The sequence below is a fragment of the Hyperolius riggenbachi genome, chromosome 3 (genome assembly GCF_040937935.1).
Source record: "Hyperolius riggenbachi isolate aHypRig1 chromosome 3, aHypRig1.pri, whole genome shotgun sequence".
Classification (NCBI taxonomy): domain Eukaryota; kingdom Metazoa; phylum Chordata; class Amphibia; order Anura; family Hyperoliidae; genus Hyperolius; species Hyperolius riggenbachi.
The window spans coordinates 430,191,403-430,213,022 of record NC_090648.1 but is presented as its reverse complement, the minus strand read 5'-3'; the positions used below and the strand labels follow the sequence as shown (position 1 = coordinate 430,213,022).

The 21,620-nt window shown below is 46.5% G+C and overlaps 1 protein-coding gene across 1 annotated transcript in view; it reads right to left on the bottom strand.

Annotated features, from left to right (window-relative positions):
• The window catches only part of OVCH1 (ovochymase 1), a 237,084-nt gene that overhangs the window by 73,410 nt on the left and 142,054 nt on the right, over window positions 1–21,620 (bottom strand). The window contains exons 10-11 of the mRNA XM_068273718.1: window positions 15,016–15,088; window positions 14,738–14,933 (exon numbers count right to left, since the gene is read on the bottom strand). Coding sequence (XP_068129819.1) covers window positions 14,738–14,933; window positions 15,016–15,088 — 269 coding nt within the window. The remainder of the gene's footprint in view (window positions 1–14,737; window positions 14,934–15,015; window positions 15,089–21,620) is intronic.

Sequence of the window (21,620 nt, the reverse complement as noted above, 5' to 3'; positions counted from 1 at the left end):
ATCGTCCAAAGGGTTAACCATGCCTACTGCTCCATTATCTCTTGCATTTTCCCACAGTTATAAATGAAAAATCAATATGGTCGCATTACATTCATTCTGTTGTCATCCAGTTGCCACTTGCCAGCAGAACTAGAAAATGATTCTAGTAGCGATGAGCACAAATTTTGCAAAATCGTAATGCAAAATTTCAGCTAAAATTATAATTTCATTTGTAAACGTAATTTTGCATAATTTTAGTGATGACGACTTTAGTGGTCAATAGCAAAGCCCCCATACATGCCATTGTCACCAAAATTGTTACATATGTTAAAGAGACTCTAACAAAATGTTGAGCTTTATTTCTTCTATCCTATAAGTTCCTATACCTGTTCTAATGTGCTCTGGCATACTGCAGCCTTTTCTAGTTGCACTGTCTCTGTAATAAATCTGATCGTCTTTCCTCTGTCGGGCTCAGGCTGGAATGTGTGGAATGTGCAGCACTGCTTGTGATAGGCAGAAGCTTTACACACCCTCTCCAAGCTCTCCTCTCAGTCTATCACACTCTGGTTAGCAGCCATGTCTTTTGTTTGTAAACACTGCCTAAAACTGGCAATTACAAGCCAGGATTGCAGCAGGGAGTGGCAGAAACAGCACAGAGGGGCCCAGGAGAACATAATGAATAGAATGGTATGCTTTTATTGTAAGAATTTTAGAGTACAGATTCTCTTTAAGGGGAATAGTGGGAACAGAGGGGGAAAAAAACAATTTTTCAGAAAGACTTGTAGTAGAAAATTTTAGGAAAAATGGCTTTTAAACTGTCATTTTTCTGAGTTTAAAAAACATTTTTCCTTGGCATATTTAAAAATTCTAGGTCTTTTTGGTGACAATAGCATGTATGGGGGCTTGCTGCAAATTATAAAGAGACGCCAAAACAATACAAGCTAAAATGGTTAAACATGCTTAGAAAGCAGTGGTGGACTTGCCTCCTAAAAGCAGGACACAGAACTGTCCCTTTTAACAGAGAAAGATTTATTGATATACTCCACAAAATGCTCGCAACGCGTTTCACAGGTATAGCACGGGCAGCACGGTGGCGTAGTGGTTAGCTCTCTCGCCTTGCAGCGCTGGGTCCCTGGTTCGAATCCCAGCCAGGGCACTATCTGCAAAGAGTTTGTATGTTCTCTCCGTGTCTGCGTGGGTTTCCTCCGGGCACTCCGGTTTCCTCCCACATTCCAAAAACATACGGATAAGTTAATTGGCTAGCCCTAAAATTGGCCCTAGACTACAGTACTTACACTACATAATACAGACATATGGCAATGGTAGGGATTAGATTGTGAGCTCCTTTGAGGGACAGTTAGTGATAAGATATAAATATATATAGCTGCGTAATATGTCGGCGCTATATAAATACTAAATAATAATAATAATAGTCCAGCTTCTTCAGGCAATAAAACGGGGGAGCATACAACAGTATTAGGTCAGGGACGCACCAGGCGTCTGTGCATTCCTGACCTAATATTGTTGTATGCTCCCCCGTTTCATTGCCTGAAGAAGCAGGAATATACCTGTGAAACGCGTTGCAAGCATTTTGTGGAGTATATCAATACATTTGTGTCTGTTAAAATCGACAGTTCTGTGTCTGCTTTTAGGAGGTAAGTCCACCACTGCCTTCTAAGCACTTAACTAGAGATGGCTCGAATCTCAGATTTTAGGTTCGCGAACCTCGAGCGCGAACTTCCGCAAAAGTTCGCAGTCATGCGAACCGCAATAGACTTCAATGGGGAGGCGAACTTTTAAAGCTTCAAACACTGTTTCTGGCCAAAAAAGTGATGGAAAAGATGTTTCAACGGGTCTAACACCTGGGGGGGCATGGCGTAGTGGGATACACACCAAAAGTCCCTGGGAAAATTACAGATTTGATGCACAGCAGGGTTTTAAGGGCAGAAATCACACTGAATGCTAAATTGGAGGCATAAAGTGCTTTAAAACATCTTGCATGTGTATACATCAATCAGGTAGTGTAATTAGTGTACTGCTTCACACTGACAGACCAAACTCTCCGTGTAACGCACCGCAAACAGCTGTTTGTGTAGAGACGGCCGTGCTGGACTGGTGAGCACTATGGCGAGAGTGCAGGTGATGACTGTTTTCAAGCCCATATGGTTGGACTGAGGTAGCTCAGTGACAGAACCCACAGTGACTGTCCAGCTGATCAAATTTGGTATGTCCACAGTGAAGCAACGACTTTATTATCTTGGGTCAGATGTGCCCCCCAACACACTCATATAGCCGTCAGTCATTGCTTCATTGTGATACACAAGCCCCTTCACCGCAGCAAGGTAACGATCACGAAGGGGAATTGACACATGTACATGCCTTTTGTTTTGTTGTTACAGTCGCACTGCAGGCAGAAAAATTAGGCAGGCATGTACACACCAGAAATTTTTTCTTCTCGTTAGCGGCAGCTGCTAGCAGCAGCCTTAAAAATTCAGGAATCCACCTGGAGTCCTGGACCCTTTTGGTGGTAGCGGAGAAAGCAGTCAAGTGGCCTGCAGGCAGAGATGCTGTGCGGGGGCCGACTTAGTCTTGGGACAGGCAGTCACACGGCGTGCAGGCAGAGATGCTGTGTGTGGGGACTGACTTAGTTGTTGGGCAGGCAGTAGCCCTCCGGGATCCATGCCTCATTCATTTTGATAAAGGTGAGGTACTGAACACTTTTGTGACTTAGGCGACTTCTCTTCTCACTGACAATGTCTCCAGCTGCACTGAAGGTCCTTTCTGACAGGACGCTTGAGGCAGGGCAAGCCAGAAGTTGGATGGCAAATTGGGACAGCTCTGGCCACAGGTCAAGCATGCGCACCCAGTAATCCGGGGGTTCATCGCTATTATCTACATCCACGGTTAAGGCCAGGTAGTCTGCTACCTGCCGGTCCAGGCGTTGGTGGAGGATGGATCCGGAAGGGATAAGGCGAGGCGTTGGACTAAAGAATGTACGCATGTCCGACATCACCATCGCTGAAGTGTCCTGTCCTTGCCTGCGTGGACATGGGAGGAGGAGGAAGATTACTGGCAGTGGCACCTTTATTCCGTTGTGCTGTCAACCTTAAATGCACTGTAAGGGCCCTTTTCCACTAGCGGCGATTGCAATGCTGAATCGCAAAATGCTAGTGATTTTAAAATCGCTAGTTTGCTTTTTAACATAGGAATCGCGGTACGTAATTTCCACTACCACGATTCATTTTTTACTCAAGCGCGATCGCGCCGTTGAGCGATATTTGCTGTGATTTTGCTATGCAATGCAAAATCGTGATCGCAATCGCCGAGAAATGTTGTACTTTGCTGAATTACAAGCGTTTAGCGTGAACGCTAGAGATTGCTAGTGGAAAAGGGCCCTAAAGCATACTTGCCAGCTTGTTCAAGTGCTGCATCCTTTCTGCCTTCTGTTCATTTGGTAACATCTCCGCCACTTTGTGCTTATACCGAGTGTCTAGTAGCATTGCCACCCAGTACAGGTCATTCCCCTTGAGTTTTTTTTTTTATACGGGGGTCCCTCAACAGGCTGGACAGCATGAAAGACCCATCTGCACAAAGTTGGATGTCCACCTACTATCCATCTCCTCTTGCTCTTCCTCAGTGATGTCAGGTAAGTTCTTCTCCTCCCCCCAGCCACCCAGCCACGAACAATACCACGGGAAAGGTGAGCAGCACAAGCCCCCTGCGCCACCTGCTGCGGTTGTTCTTCCGCCTCCTACTAAAAAAAAAAAAAAAAAAAAATAACCCCCCCCCCCCCAAAACACCTTCCTCATCTGACTCCTCTTCCCCAGGCGACTCCTCCTTCCTCCCCCCTCCTCTGTGCTACCGCAGGTGATGACAAAGCATCTGGTTCTGCTGATTGTTCCTACTCTTCCTCCTCTTCCAGTTCACAGTACACTACAGCTTGATCCACCACTCTACGCACGGCACGCTCCAGGAAGAAAGCATATGGGATCAAGTCGTTGATGGCGCCTTCACTGCGACTCACCAGGTTGGTCACCTCCTCAAACGGATGCATGAGCCTGCAGGCATTACGCATGAGTGTTCAGTACCTCGGCAAGAAAACCCCCAGCTCCCCAGAGCCTGCTCTAGCACCGTAGCTGTACAGATACTCGTTGCCGTCTTTCTCCTGTTGTAGCAGACGGTCAAACATGAGGAGCGTTGAATTCCTGCCAATCGGGCTACCGCAAATCAAGCGTCTCATGGCAAGTTGTTTCTCTGCTGAATAAGCCTGGGTACTTACTAGTGTTGGGCGAACACCTAGATTTTCGGGTTCGCGAACGTTCGCCGAACATCGCCGCGATGTTCGGGTGTTCGACCCGAACTCCGAACATAATGGAAGTCAATGGGGACCCGAACTTTCGTGCTTTGTAAAGCTTCCTTACATGCTACATACCCCAAATTTGCAGGGTATGTGCACCTTGGGAGTGGGTACAAGAGGAAAAAAATTTAGCAAAAAGAGCTTATAGTTTTTGAGAAAATCGATTTTAAAGTTTCAAAGGGAAAACTGTCTTTTAAATGCGGGAAATGTCTGTTTTCTTTGCACAGGTAACATGCTTTTTGTCGGCATGCAGTCATAAATGTAATACATATAAGAGGTTCCAGGAAAAGGGACCGGTAACGCTAACCCAGCAGCAGCACACGTGATGGAACAGGAGGAGGGTGGCGCAGGAGGAGAAGGCCACGCTTTGATACAACAACCCAGGCCTTGCATGAGGACAAGAAGCGTGCGGATAGCAATTTGCGTTTTGTCGCCATGCAGTCATAAATTTAATACAGATGAGAGGTTCAATAAACAGGGACCGGAAACGCTAACCCATCACAGTTGTTCATTGTTCATGTTACTTGGTTGGGGTCCGGGAGTGTTGCGTAGTCGTTTCCAATCCAGGATTGATTCATTTTAATTTAAGTCAGACGGTCTGCATTTTCTGTGGAGAGGCGGATACGCCGATCTGTGACGATGCCTCCGGCAGCACTAAAACAGCGTTCCGACATAAAGCTGGCTGCCGGGCAAGCCAGCACCTCTATTGCGTACATTGCCAGTTTGTGCCAGGTGTCTAGCTTCGATACCCAATAGTTGAAGGGTGCAGATGGATTGTTCAACACAGCTATGCCATCTGACATGTAGTCCTTGACCATCTTCTCCAGGCGATCGGTGTTGGAGGTGGATCTGCACGCTTGCTGTTCTGTGTGCTGCTGCATGGGTGTCAGAAAATTTTCCCACTCCAAGGACACTGCCGATACCATTCCCTTTTGGGCACTAGCTGCGGCTTGTGTTTGCTGCCCTCCTGGTCGTCCTGGGTTTGCGGAAGTCAGTCTGTCGGCGTACAACTGGCTAGAGGAGGGGGAGGATGTCAATCTCCTCTTTAAAGTCTCCACAAGGGCCTGCTGGTATTCTTCCATTTTGACCTGTCGGACTCTTTCTTCAAGCAGTTTTGGAACATTGTGTTTGTACCGTGGATCCAGAAGGGTATAAACCCAGTAATTGGTGTTGTCCAGAATGCGCACAATGCGTGGGTCGCGTTCAATGCAGTCCTAGGCCGAAGAGGTCATAGCCTAGGGTCACAAAAACCTGTTTATTTGGGCTATTTCAATGGTAGTGATGGTGACGTACATAAATCTCAGCTATGGCCGTTAGCAACGTCTGAATTTCACGAAATGTCTCATGCAGGTAGAAGACATATTGTTGTTTTAAAGACTTTCAGTATTTGAGATCTGAATTTGGCCTACCAAGGCACGCCTTGTTCAGATATTTTCAACTGAGACATGCCATCAGAACACAATTAGGAACCACTGATGTCTCGCTGACTCCCTCACAACTAGAGACACAACTATTAAACCAGGTCAAAGTCAAACAGATAACCACCATGTACACCTTCCTAATGATACAGGGCAGTGATTCAAAAGTACAAAAAATTAGACAAAAATGGCAACAAATTGACCCCTCTCTGACTAAAGAAAATTGGGACGAACTGACAGAAACCTTTTCCAAGACGGTAATAGCAGCTAATGATAGGCTTATTAATGTTAAATGGCTGCATCAAGCCTATCTGTCACCAGCTAGATTAGCCAAAATGGGCCCCACACAAGACGGTAGATGCTTTAAATGTAAGGCCTTAAATGCAGATTTTATACATTGTGTATGGATGTGTCCATTGGTACAGAGGTTTTGGAAATCAGTAAATCATTTTATTAAGGACAAATTGTCTCTGCCAGTCACATTAGATCTTAAATTGTGCATGTTGGGGATGGTGGATAAACTGGCATGCTCCAAAAACCAATTACTCCTAATTAGGATCCTGATATTCTATGCTAGGAAGGTAATTGTGTTAGGATGGAAACGCTCTTCTCCTCCAACAATTACAGAATGGAAAACAGTAATTAACCAGGTGCTGCCACTTTTCAAATTAACATATCAAACACGTAACCAATTTAAGAAATTTGATAAAATCTGGAGTAGATGGATTAATGCCTTAGATACCACGGTCCCCAACTTGGACATAACTGCATCTGTTCAAGACTATCAATAAATAGAAATAAGATTTGTAAACACCAAATCAAAGAAATATGTGGCTTGCTACCCTGATCGCTCACCATTATTTGTGACCTTGTCAGCCAGTTTGTAGCACTCAATGATCTCCCTATTAACCTATTCTGTATGAATACTGATTTATGACCGTCATCTGGACGGCTGCTGATGCTTTTTTGTTTTTGTATTCTTTTTTCTTTGTTAATGTCTTACTGTTCTGTTTTGTCTAAATTTATGTATGAAACTCAATAAAAATTCTCTTTTAAAAAAAGAAGACATATTGTTAGACTTGGATTCCAAAGATGGGGTCCCTACATCTCTGCAAACCAGAGTTACAGGGGTCCAAAATTGGTAAAATCCCCCATAGACTTTCATTGCCTCCCTATTTCACTTTCCAAAATCTCACATCTTTTCAAAGGGCAATGGCTCAGCAGTACCAAATTTTCTAGCATTGTAGGGACCCTTAGGGGGAACATGACTGGTGAGTTTCGGGCCCCTAGGCCAAAGAGGTCATAGCCTAGGGTCACAAAAACCTGTTTATTTGGACTATTTCAATGGTAGTGATGGTGACGTACATAAATCTCAGCTATGGCCGTTAGCAACGTCTGAATTTCACGAAATGTCTCATGCAGGTAGAAGACATATTGTTAGACTTGGATTCCAAAGATGGGGTCCCTACATCTCTGCAAACCAGAGTTACAGGGGTCCAAAATTGGTAAAATCCCCCATAGGCTTTCATTGGGCCTACTATTTACCGTTCCAAAATCTCACACCATTTCAAAGGGCAATGGCTCAGCAGTGGCAAAACTCACCAGTCATGATCCCCCTAAGGGTCCCTACAATGCTAGAAAATTTGGTACTGCTGAGCCATTGCCCTTTGAAAAGATGTGAGATTTTGGAAAGTGAAATAGGGAGGCAATGAAAGTCTATGGGGGATTTTACCAATTTTGGACCCCTGTAACTCTGGTTTGCAGAGATGTAGGGACCCCATATTTGGAATCCAAGTCTAACAATATGTCTTCTACCTGCATGAGACATTTCATGAAATTCAGACGTTGCTAACGGCCATGGCTGAGATTTATGTACGTCACCATCACTACCATTGAAATAGCCCAAATAAACAGGTTTTTGTGACCCTAGGCTATGACCTCTTCGGCCTAGGACTGCATTGAACGCGACCCACGCATTGTGCGCATTCTGGACAACACCAATTACTGGGTTTATACCCTTCTGGATCCACGGTACAAACACAATGTTCTAAAACTGCTTGAAGAAAGAGTCCGACAGGTCAAAATGGAAGAATACCAGCAGGCCCTTGTGGAGACTTTAAAGAGGAGATTGACATCCTCCCCCTCCTCTAGCCAGTTGTTCGCCGACAGACTGACTTCCGCAAACCCAGGACGACCAGGAGGGCAGCAAACAACACAAGCCGCAGCTAGCGCCCAAAAGGGAATGGTATCGGCAGTGTCCTTGGAGTGGGAAAATTTTCTGACACCCATGCAGCAGCACACAGAACGGCAAGCGTGCAGATCCACCTCCAACACCGATCGCCTGGAGAAGATGGTCAAGGACTACATGTCAGATGGCATAGCTGTGTTGAACAATCCATCTGCACCCTTCAACTATTGGGTATCGAAGCTAGACACCTGGCACAAACTGGCAATGTACGCAATAGAGGTGCTGGCTTGCCCGGCAGCCAGCGTTATGTCGGAACGCTGTTTCAGTGCTGCCGGAGGCATCGTCACAGATCGGCGTATCCGCCTCTCCACAGAAAATGCAGACCGTCTGACTCAAATTAAAATGAATCAATCCTGGATTGGAAACGACTACGCAACACTCCCGGACCCCAACCAAGTAACATGAACAATGAACATCTGATGGGTTAGCGTTTCCGGTCCCTGTTTATTGAACCTCTCATCTGTATTACATTTATGACTGCATGGCGACAAAACGCAAATTGCTATCCGCACGCTTCTTGTCCTCATGCAAGGCCTGGGTTGTTGTGTCTCAAAGCGTGGCCTTCTCCTCCTGCGCCACCCTCCTCCTGTTCCATCACGTGTGCTGCTGCTGTGTTAGCGTTACCGGTCCCTTTTCCTGGAACCTCTTATATGTATTACATTTATGACTGCATGCCGACAAAAAGCATGTTACCTGTGCAAAGAAAACAGACATTTCCCGCATTTAAAAGACAGTTTTCCCTTTGAAACTTTAAAATCGATTTTCTCAAAAACTATAAGCTCTTTTTGCAAAAAATTTTTTCCTCTTGTACCCACTCCCAAGGTGCATATACCCTGTAAATTTGGGGTATGTAGCATATAAGGAGGCTTTACAAAGCATGAAAGTTCGGGTCCCCATTGACTTCCATTATGTTCGGAGTTCGGCTCGAACACCCGAACATCGCGGCCATGTTCGGCCCGAACCCGAACATCTAGATGTTCGCCCAACACTACACGTGACCCGTTCGGCCAATCACAGCGCTAGCCGAACGTTCGGGTAACGTTCGGCCATGCGCTCTTAGTTCGGCCATATGGCCGAACAGTTTGGCCGAACACCATCAGGTGTTCGGCCGAACCCGAACATCACCCGAACAGGGTGATGTTCTGCAGAACCCGAACAGTGGCGAACACTGTTCGCCCAACACTAGTACTTACACACAAATCTTTGGATTATCCGATTCAGCACATGTGCCATGCAGGGTACATTTGTCAACTTTCCCAAACTCAAAGCCGTAATGAGATTGCTGCTGTTGACACACACCATGTTGCCGATCTCCAGTTGGTGCGGGGGTCAGCCACTGATCCACCTGTTTGTTCAGAGCAGCACGACAGCTGCTCCAGTGTGACTCTCAGCTTTGAGGCAAGACATGTCCAAAATGGCGTGACACCGTCGTACCTGGCATGCAGCATAGGCCCTGGAAAACTGGGTGTGTGTAGTTGGAGAGAAGATCGCAGCACCAGTAGAGTAGCACTGCCACTCAGCCAAGGAGGAGGACGACAGCAAAGACGATGTAGGAGAAGAAGGAAAGGAGGTGACAGCAGGCCTGCCTGCAAGCCGTGGAGGTGTCACAACCAGGTCTGCTGCACACGTACTCCCTGCTTGCCAGCAGTCACCAGGTTGACCCAATGGGCTGTATAAGTAATGTACCTGCCCTGGCCGTGCTTTGCAGACCATGCATCCGTGGTCAGATGGACCCTTGACCCAAAGCTGTGTGTCAGGGATGTCACCACTTGCCTTTCAACATCACGGTACAGTTTGGGTATCGCCTTTTTTTTTTTTTTTTTTAGAAATAATTGCGGCCTGGTATCTTCCACTGTGGTATCCCAATCACCACAAATTTTCGGAAGGCCTCAGAGTCCAACAGCTGGCAAGCTAACCGTTCCACCAAGCCAGCTGTCAGACGCCAGGCAAGGGGGTCACTGGCAGACATTGGCTTCTTCCCCTCAAAGATTTCCTTAACGGACACCTGGCTGCTGTGGGCAGAGGAGCAGGAACCTCTCAAGGTGAGAGGCGGAGTGGAGGAGGGTGGCTGTGAAGGTGCAAGGGATAAAGCGGCTGAAGATGCTGCACCTGAAGGAGAAAGAGGCGGAGGTTGGCTTTGCTTTTGTGTGCGGCTTTTCCTCAGGTGGTCATCCCATTGCAGTTTGTGCTTTTTCATCATGTGCCTTCGTAAGGCAGTTGTCCCTATGCGGGTCTTGTTCTTTCCACGGCTCAATTTTTGGTGGCAGAGAGTACAGATGGCATCGCTCTCATCTGAGGCAGACACAAAAAAAATGTCCACACCGCTGAGCCCTGAGATGATGGCACTGTGGTGGTGGCGGCAGCAGCAGCTGACCTTGAAGGGCATGTTGGCTGGCTGTCCATAGGTGGTGATACATGCCGGAAACTGCAACGAGCTGTTTCTGACGACGAGCTCCCCCTGCTTCTTTCAGCAACTGGTCTCCTACTCCTTTCGGACTCCCCCTCTGAACTGTCCCCCTGTTCATCTCCTCCATTGGGAACCCACGTGACATCCATGGCAGTATAATCATCATCCTCATCAGCATAATCATCCTCCACAGCTTCGCTTGTATCAGACACCTCTAAAACTGCACCAACAGCAGGTACTTAATCAGAATCAATTTATTTTCGCCAAGTAAGTTTGCACCTACAAGGAATTTGTCTTGGCAGTTGCTTAACAAACACAAACAAAAACAATACAAGGACAGACAGTGTGAATATTACAAGTTAAGGACATTATAAGTATAGTGGCAGTAAGCAATGTGAGAATTGTTCATGTTTAGTTCTGTGCTGATTACTTTCAGTCCTAGCAGCTCTAACGTGGTTCAGCATTAAGTATGGCTACCGCTTGAGGAAAAAAACTGTTCCTGTGTCTAGAGGTTTTGGTAGCGATTGACCGGAATCTTACTCCTGAAGGCATGCGCTGGAAGATGGAGTGAGCTGGGTGAGAGGGGTCAGAGGCAATTTTGGATGCTCACTTTCTGCACCTGCTAGTGTAAAGATCCTGCAGGGAAGGTAAGCTACAGCCAATTATCCTTTCCGCTGATCGGATGATGCGCTGCAGCCTCCCCTTTTCTAATGCTGAGCAGGAGCTGAACCATACAGTCATGGATGATGTTATGGTGGATTCGATGATTGCAGTGTAGAACTGCACCATTAGATTTTGAGGTAGGCCAAACTTTTTCAGCTGCCGCAGATGGTACATTCTCTGTTGTGCTTTCTTGACAACAGTGGCGGTGTTGTCCCATTTTAAGTCGTTTGAGATCGTGGACCCAAGAAACTTGAATGACTCTACTTGGGTTATTGTGGATCCATTTATGGTTATGGGGAGGTACTGGGGGGGGGGGGGGGATCTCCTAAAGTCTATTATCATCTCCATGGTTTTGAGAGCATTTAGTTCCAAGTTGTTGCTGCTGCACCAGGAGGAAAGCTGTCCCACCACATGCCTGTATGCAGACTCATCCCCGTTTTGAATGAGACCAACAACTGTTGTGTCGTCTGCAAACTTCAGAACCTTAACAGATGGATCTGTGGAGATGCAGTCATTGGTGTAAAGTGAGTACAGCAGTGGGGAAAGCACACAGCCCTGGGGTGCACCAGTACTGACTGTCAGAGAGCTTGATGTGAGTTTACCAAGTCTAACACGCTGTCTTCTGTCGGTTAAGAAGTCGGTTATCCATTTGCAGAGGGATTCAGGTATGTGTAGCTGGGAGAGCTTGCTGTGCAGCAGTGATGGAATTATGGTATTAAATGCAGAGCTGAAATCTATAAATAAAATCCTGGTGTATGTTCCTGGGATATCTAAATGCTGTAGTACATAATGCATACACATGTTCACGGCATCGTCTGCGGATCTGTTAGGCCTGTAGGCAAATTGCAAAGAGTCCAGCAGGGGATCTGTGATGGATTTCAGATAAGTCATTATCAGTTTTTCAAATGCTTTCATGACCAGTGATGTCAGGGCAACAGGCCTGTAATCATTTAAACATGTAGGTTTGTTTTTTTTTTGAATTGGTACAATAGTTGCGCTTTTAAAACAGGCAGGAACAATTGAGAGTTCTAGAGATGCTTTGAATATGTCTGTAAATACAGGCGCTAATTGGTCGGCACAGAGATTCAAGCATTTCGCAGACACAGCGTCTGGTCCCATTGCTTTCCTGGTGTTTTGTTTTTTTAAAAAGAGTCCATTTACATCTGATTGGCATATTGTTAGAGCATGCACATCTGGGGACAGGTCAATAGATTGTGTCTGGCCTCCTGTGTTGTGTAGTTGCTGAGGCACCGCAGGGGGTAATCATCCTCACACCTTACGCCCATACTGACGCCTAACTCAGACATATGAGGTGATGTAACATGCTTAGCGCCTTCATCTTGTTGTAACAATAATGGCTGTGAATCAGTTAATTCCCCACCAAACAACTCCTGCAAAATGTCAAATGGAGCAGATGTGGTGCTAGTAGTAGTGCTGGTGGCTGCCGACAGTGTTGAGTGGGGTGCCAGAATCAGAGCAGGAGGAGGAAGATATGTTACGGTTCCGTGTGGAAGCTGAGAAAGATGTGGTGTTCTGTGTAAAATAGTCAACTATGTTCTGACAATCTTGGGAGTTGATGGCATGTGCTTTCTGAACACTGTACTTTGGTCCAGGGCGGCACAAAATCATGTCAGCATGACCTCGAACAGACCTGCTGGGTGGCCTGCCTCTCCCTGTTTTGTCCATATTGGGGGGGATGAAGTGAAAGGTATGCACTGACTTGACTAATACAATGTGCAGTCACATAGGTGCAGTGAACAAGTATGCACTGACTGGTATATAAAACAGCATGCTGTCACATAGATGCAGTGAAAGGTATGCAGTGTGCTGGTGGACTGGTATACTGCAATGTGTGCAGTGAACAGGTATGCACTGACTGGTATATAAAACAGTGTGCTGTCACACAGATGCAGTGAAAGGTATGCACTGACTGGTATTATAATACAAGGTGCAGTCACACAGGTGCAATGAAAAGGTATGCACTGAATATGTTGGGACTGGCACAGTATAGCAATTAGCAAGGGCCAGCTGCGACAGACAGGGCTGTATATGCAGTGTCAGTGGGCCACATAAAAAAAAAAAAAAAAAAAAAAAAAAAAAAACTATCACAAGAACAGCAGCTCTCAAAAGAGCTTTTTTGGTGTGCTTTTCAGCAACAAATATCAGCAAGGAACAGACCTAACTATCGCTTTCCCTATCTCTCCAATGTCTCTCACTAATTACAGCAGCAGACAGAGTGAGAAAATGGCAGACGCTGCTGCCTTTTATAAGGGGGGGGGGCTCCAGGAGGGAGTGCAGCCTAATTGGCTGCCATGTGTCTGCTGACTGATGTAGAGGGTCAAATTTTAGCCCAATGATATAGTATAGGGGGCAGGTCGAACTAGCAAAAAAAAAAGTTTGCATTCAAACCATTTGGGCCATCTCTACTTTTAACCATTCGGGCCATCTCTACTTGGCACCTCTGTATACTTTGCAGCATATTTGTATCCACCCCTGGTGGAGGGGTATACCCCCCCCCCCCCTTTTTCCTATCTACAGAGAGTGACTTCTTACTCCTGAGTGGGGACAGGTGTAATCTCCTCACCAGCCTGTACAGTGGTTGCCTATGAAGTAACCCTGGTTTGTAAGTATATTTTTGTACTCTTTAATAATTTATCAATTACCGGTGCATACTACACTATATTGGGCTCTCAGCATTATCTCTTATGTACGGTGGCTTTGCTATTGACCACTAAAGTCGGGACAAAATGACACCAAAATTGTGCGAAATTACACAATACCCTACAGGCAGTCACTAAGGTTTAGTGCAGCCGCAAAGGTTTGGAACCCTCCAGGCAGTCACTAAGGTTTGGTACTCTCCCCTGTCCCAAAGGTTTGGTGTCCTGCAGACAGTCACTGAGGTTTGGTGCCTTACAGGCAGTCACTAAAGTTTGGTGCCCTGTAGATTGCCACTGAAGTTTGGCACCCTACAGATAGTGAACTAAGGTTTAGTGCCCTACAGGCAATCATTAAGGGGGGAGGGGGTGGAAGGGCGATATTGCAGGGGATCGTGTGATGGTGCTCAGCTCCATCAACAGTCTGCCAGCAGCAATTGGTGCTAACAGACTGTTAGATGGCGAAACCACCCTCTATTTACATTGTACAATGCTGCCATCTACAGCAGCGCTGTACTGGGGACAGCCCTGTCACTCCGCTGTCCCCTGGAGAGGCTCCGAACGCGATCCCCTCTCATAGACTGATGCCTATGAGAGAGGATCACCACGATTGGCTGGTAAGGGTAGGGAAGCAAAAAAACATTTTGATTAAAAAAAAAAAAAAATTACCAAAAAACATGCCAGCAGAGATCAGAGCCCACCAACAGAAAGCTCTGTTGGTATGCATGAAAAGGAAGATGGGGGAGTGGTGGTGGTGGTGGTGGGGGGGGGGGTCAACTAAGGTTTGGTACGCTATAGGCAGTCATTAGGGCTTTGTACCCTTCCACCACCCCTCTACCACCACCAGGCAGCGCTACAACGCCGACACCATCTTCTGGTAAAATTTAGCAGGCCTGGTGTTCTCTCACATGAGATAATGCGGGCAGGGCTGCTAAAAGGTTAATTCTCCTACACCTGCCACCAGCTCAGACAATAAGCTCAGTACATAGAACTAAAAGCTTTTTGTGTCACCTGCTTCGGTGTTGCCCCAGCCGGTCACTACACAAAGGGAATTCGGTGTGATGGGCTTGTCCATCGTTGGCAGGCAAACTGGATGTACAAAACTGTTGTAAATAAATGGCTCTTCCACACGAATCAGTGCCACGTCATAGTCCAAGTTGAGGAGTGTAAAGTGTTCATGGATGGCTATAGTCTGGAGGTTCCGCTTCTGCAGATAATGAAAAGGAATATGACGGAAGAGTCTCTGGCTAAACACGCTATGACCTATTTTAAACAAACAGAGGACTGACCTGTGTGCTGGATTCATTTAAGCTTTGGTCATGAATGCCGGCAATTACCACATAAAGGGAGGGATCCGGAGGCCTGTGTCAAAGTCATAAGAACAGTATGTAAGAGCAGAATGGAATATGTAGTGTGTTTGGGTATAACATTTTTATAATCATACATACAGTCATGAGGAAAATGGAAAAAGCACACCCGCTCTCAGTTCTAAGGTTTTTACATACTGTATCTCAACATAGGAAGTCTTTAGAAGGTCTTCAAATTTAAAGTAGGAGGGTCATTCAGAAAGTAAAAACCATTTGCTTTTATCTGCCATGCAAGGTTTTCTTTCTGTGAAATTTAACTTGCATCTGTCAGATTATTCCCTTCTTTCTTTGCACCACTTGTCACATGACTGCAGAATCTCAGTTTGTTCAGTGGCATTAATATGAATCCCCAATTCCTCTGACTCATAAGCTATGTACACACCGAGTGATAGCATCATGTGACACGATCAAGTCCAAAAGATCTTGAGCAATTTGAGGTCAATGACGGCAGAAGACTGCAACCAAAATGCTAAATGGTCGTTCACTAATCCGATTACTCTTCTGGCACAACAACCACCTCCATGTTTTCTTCAATACTTGGGTGAGCCTGCAATGCCCTTCACTGCTTGGAAACAGACGTTTAAAGGACACCCGAAGCGAAATTAAACTAATGAAATAACGACTGTAAATTACTTTTTAAGATATTCCCCAGCTTTATTTTATGTTTAAATCTACTTTTTAAGTGTTAACTGTTTTATTCATTGAAGTATGCCAGAGCTAAAATCTATGAACTATTGACCCCTTTTATCCCTTTCCTGCTCTCAGAAGGCATTTTCTGTTTTATAGTTGGAATTCTTATCAGTGAGAGTCACTTCCTGTCAGTCAGGACGGAGTCAGCAATTTACATACCTGATATTTAACTCTTTCAGGCGGAGAAAGAAAAAAAAAGGAACAGCATAGTTATTAGTGTGCTTGACACTATGTCTATCTTATGTCACACGTCACTTCGGGTGTCCTTTAAGGATTACATACTTGCATTAAATGAGAAGGAGTATTACTTGATGCTAGAAAATGAGCTATTCTAATTCACTGCCTGGGAGCAAAAGGTCCTTGTATATTCTACACTTCAAAATAAGTGAACGGTAGGGAACTAAGGTAGCAGTCCTGGAGGACTCACTAGAACACTGCTGCCAGTAAGTATCAGAGACTTCCTACCATGTTCCAGGAAGGCCCCTCCTGAGACCAGCGAGAAAATTTACCTTAGGGCAGCATAACTGTTTGGAGTGCCGTGCGACCTAATGATTGATCTTGAATAGACAATAGCTCCACTTCATAGTGCTTAATGAAAGTCTGTGCCTGGACCATGTAGCTGGCCCTGCAAATCTGCTCCAAGGACCTTTCTGCCCAAGAGTAAGACAATGATCTTGTGGATTGGGTTGCTATATATGTGTAGGAATCTCTCGGCCTGCGAATTACTGATTGCTCAGGTAATCAACCCATATCCATCTAGATATCAACCCTTTAGAGGCCTGAGCCCATGTTCTGGCCCCTGCATAGTATATAGATTGCTGGAATTCCTCCATTGCTTTTATCTATCAAGGTAAGCCAGTACTGCTCCCCTTCCATCTCGTACCCAATATCCTTCCCTTGTGATTTTGGGGATTAGTGGGAAAGCGTGGCAAGATAAATTCCTGCATTCTGTGGAAGGTAGAAGCTACTTTTGGTAAGTAGGAAGGGTCTGGTTTAAATACACTCCTGTCTGAAAGCACCACCATGTAAGGAGCCTGAATGTCTCCTATTCTTCGTGTTGAAGTAATAGAGACCAGAATGGCTACCTTGAGAGTAAGATTTTTAATTGGGGAGTCTTCTATGGGTTCAAAGATTTCTGAACTTCTGAAGTAAGAAAATCTAACAAATTAGAAATATTTATTTTGCCCAGCACAACAGGGGTTGTATCCGGAAATATTTTTCGCAAATACAGGGTGATGGTACAGTAAATAACATATAGTGGACTTTACATAGAGAAGGCATATGCACAAAGCATAGTGGAGAAGGACCAGGAGGTACGGTGACCAGACGCCCCGCTTTAGCCGGGACGCGTCCCAGGTTTGGGGTCCCCTGTCCCAGGCTGCACTGCGTCCCGGGAAACGTCCCCCTTTCACCTGCGGGACGTCCCAGCTGCAGGACTCTGGCCACCGTCAATGGCATCAGCCTCTCCCCCAGCCCTGCCCACCTTCCAATCATGTGGCTCCTTGGCTGTATCAGCTCCGCACCCAGCTTGTTGCCCCCACCTTCCCTGCCCACTCTCCAATTGCACGGCTGCATGGCCATGTCAGCTCCGCCCCCAGTGTTCATCCTTGCCCACCCTCCTATTGCATGGCTGCCTGGCCGCATTAGGCCAGCCCCTGGGATGATCTACCCTCCAAGATGCAGCTGCCATGAGGGAGAAGGGCGAGAGTTTTCTGTCGCTGGCTCCTACCCACCTAGTGTCTGTCACCCTCCCCCACCCAGTTAGTATCGCCCTCCCCCACCAAACCAGTGTCACCATCCTCCCCACCCAGTGTCACCGTCCTTCCTTCCCAGTTAGTGTTACCCTCCTCCTCATCTAGTGTCACCCCCCCCTCCCCACTCAATGTTAGAGTTGGGCCGAACCTCCAATTTTAGGTTCGCGAACTTCCGCGGAAGGTTCGGTTCGCGAACCGCAATAGACTTCAATGGGGATGCGAACTTTGAAAAAAAAAAAATAATTATGCTGGCCACAAAAGTGATGGAAAAGATGTTTCAAGGGGTCTAATACCTGGAGGGGGGCATGGCGGAGTGGGATACATGCCAAAAGTCCCCGGGAAAAATCTGGATTTGACGCAAAGCAGCGTTTTAAGGGCAGAAATCACATTGAATGCTAAATGACAGGCCTAAAGTGCTTTAAAACATCTTGCATGTGTATACATCAGGTAGTGTAATTAAGGTACTGCTTCACACTGACACACCAAACTCACCGTGTAACGCACCGCAAACAGCTGTTTGTGTAGTGACGGCCGTGCTGGACTGGTGCGCACCATGGCGAGAGTGCAGGTTTTGGTGGCTTTACAGCCCATATGGTCGCCTGGCTGATGTAGCTGAATGACAGAACAGTGACTGTCCAGCTGATCAAATTTGGTCTGACCACAATGAAGCAACGACCTTATTATCTTTTGTGTGCCCCCCAAGACACTCATCTAGGCGCCGGTCATTGCTTCATTGTGATACGCAAGCCCCTTCACCACGGCAAGGTAATGATCACGAAGGGGAATGGGCGCATGTACATGCCTTTTCTTTTGTTGTTGCAGCTGCCCGCAGTGCAGCCAGAAAAGTTAGGCAGTCATGCAGTGGCGGGTTCACTGAACAGGTATACAGTGGCGGGTTCACTGAACAGAACAGGTATGCAGTGGTGGGTTCACTGAACAGGTATGCAGTGGCGGGTTCACAGAACAGGTATGCAGTGGCGGGTTCACTGAACAGTACAGGTATACAGTGGCGGGTTCACTGAACACAACAGGTATGCAGTGGCGGGTTCACTAAACAGGTATACAGTGGCGGGTCCACTGAACAGAACAGGTATGCAGTGGCGGGTTCACTGAACAGAACAGGTATGCAGTGGCAGGTTCACTGAACAGGTATGCAGTGGTGGGTTCACAGCACAGGTATGCAGTGGTGGGTTCACTGAACAGGTATGCAGTGGTGGGTTCACTGAACAGGTATGCAGTGGTGGGTTCACAGCACAGGTATGCAGTGGTGGGTTCACAGCACAGGTATGCAGTGGTGGGTTCACAGAACAGGTATGCAGTGGTGGGTTCACAGCACAGGTATGCAGTGGTGGGTTCACAGCACAGGTATGCAGTGGTGGGTTCACAGCACAGGTATGCAGTGGTGGGTTCACAGAACAGGTATGCAGCCAGACAGGAACAAGTTAAGCCTAACTAATCTTTCCCTGAGAGACAGTCTGCAGCAGCTCGCCCTACTCTCACTAACGCAGGCAGCACACGAGTGACCGTAATGGCCGCCGCTGCCTGCCTTATATAAGGGGGGGGTGGGGCTCCAGGGGCTAGTGTAGCCTAATTGGCTACACTGGGCCTGCTGACTGTGATGTAGAGGGTCAAAGTTGACCCTCCATGTGCATTATGGGGCGAACCGAACTTCCGCAAAGGTTCGCCTGCGGGACGCAAACGCGAACCACTGAAGTGCGAACCACTGAAGTTCGCATGGAACCGTTCGCAGGCGAACCGTTCGGCCCAACTCTACTCAATGTTACCCTCCTTCCATCCAGTGTCACCCTCTTATCGGGCGGGAACATTTAAAGCATTATTGTCTGAGGAAACATTTGCTGCACTTCCTATATGTGGGGTAATGTATGTGCATTCCACGTGTGCTGCATTTTATGCGTGTGTGCATGGGAAGGTAACATTCACTGAATTTTAACATGTGGGAGGTAAGGTTTGCCTCATTTACCCATTTGCTGCATTTCATTTGTTGGAGGTAATGGTTGTGGCGTATCAAGTACCGGAGGTAATGGTTGTTGCAGTTCATGTGTGGGAGGTAATGGTTGTTGCATTTAGGCTACTTACACACCAAGACGTTGCGTGTTAGGGGACGTTATGGTCGCATAATGTGCCCCTAACGCAACGCCTGGTGCTCTTAGATGTGGACGTCAGAGTGAGCCGCGTTGTGCAGCTCACTCTGGCGTCCGTGATGCCGCGATGCGTACTCTTGGACGCATGCGGCATCACGTGGTCCCACCAGCCAATCGCCGCACAGAGCGGCGCTCCAGGAAGTAAACACTGCACGCCACACCATGCAGTGATTATTAATTAGCCATGTGGCTGGCAGAGGAGGAGGAGGGAATACCTCCTCCTCCAACACTACTGAGCATGTGCGCACAGTCTAACGCGGTTTAGCCGCGCATAACGCCGTAGCATGCAGCACATTCAACTGACGTCCTGCGTTACAATGTAACGCAACGTGGGCACTGAACAGCCCATTGATTTTTCATTACTGTGCGGTGGGCTGCGTTACAGGCTGCACTAACGTGCGCCTTTAACGTCTCACTGTGAAAGCAGCCTTAATGTGTGGGAGGTAACGGTTTCTACACTTATTACTTGTGGTCATAGTTAGCTGCATTTGCTACTTTAGGGTTATTGCTGCAGCATTTGGCATTTTGGGGGCCCATGATTACTAAATGGTATGTTAATAAATAGCATCAAAAAGTTTCTGCAGATTTATTGTCTGCATGATGCAAATCTCCAGTTTCACCACATCATGGTGGACACTCAACTTTCCACGTGCGTTTGGGAAACTATGACTAATTACCCTTAGGGTCACTTTGCCTAACTTTTGGGAAAAAAATTCTGTTCCGCTACCTTACTGTTACACAGTTACAGTACAGTTAGCTTCGCCTATGTGATGTCATGACCACGGCCATTTTTTTGTTTTTGCTTCGCACACCGCACTGTCGTAAGCTCGCTTATTCGTGCAGCCCCCCTCCCTCCTGTCCCAGGTTGGGCCCATAAAAATCTGTTCACTGTACCAGAGGAGGCATTTAAATGCTATTTATGAGCGTGTGCTATGTAGTTATCAGGGTGCTGTGGGTGCTCCAGGATGACGGCGTGGGTGGGCATTGTAGGAGCGGTGGGTGGGGAGGAGAGCGGGAGCTATGCAGGAGAGATGACAGAGCAGAGCGCTAGCTATACTTAGGCAGAGATCTTCAATATAGGTTGCAAGTAATCTCGTGGACGCAATCGATGAGCTGAAACCGTTGGAATTTTGGCAGCAGACCGGCTGGAATGGAGCTTGTGAGTTACAGTAACACAAATTACACACTTTTCAGGGTACAAAACTGCCACCACTTCTGCAGAAGGGCAGAAAACCTAACCTGTTACCTCACAGATTCTAAAACCTGCAGATAAAAAAAACGGTTAAAACACACTCTATTCTATCTGGCTATATGAACGACTCTTCGGAAAGCTAGGATTCATTCTGTGTGGCTGAATAGTAGGTGTAGCTGAGCAAATAAATGACTTTAGAGTCTTATTATAAATGCAATATACAATAATTCATATATAATAATTATAGAGGCAAGAGTAGCATAGTATAAAAATAAAAGGAAGGGAAGAAATAAACGAATACTTATGTTCAGGTTAAAAATGTCTGCTTTGGAAAACAAGTTAAAGTCCTTGGTTCCAGGACTGAGAAACACAGAGAACCAGCCCTCTGTTCTCCAGCTGGTTCTGGCCACGATAGAAAATGGGAGAACTCCTCCTCCCTGCAGCTTGGTTTTAGTTAAGCTAGTTTTGGGGTGCGGCCAAACCTGCCCCCGCTGGTTTACAACCAATCACAGTCCATTTCCTTGGAGAGAGAGATTAAGGTTTAAACTTATATACCCCTGTCTTTCAAAAACGATAAATGCCATATTTGCGCTGATGACAGATTAATACACAGTGGTTTTGGGGGAGCATAAAGAGATCAAGAATCACGAGTCTAGCCCAATTTGTTGCACCAAAATTAAAATCTCGACTTAGGAAAGATATCTTAAAACGTGCGCAATTTCATCTGCG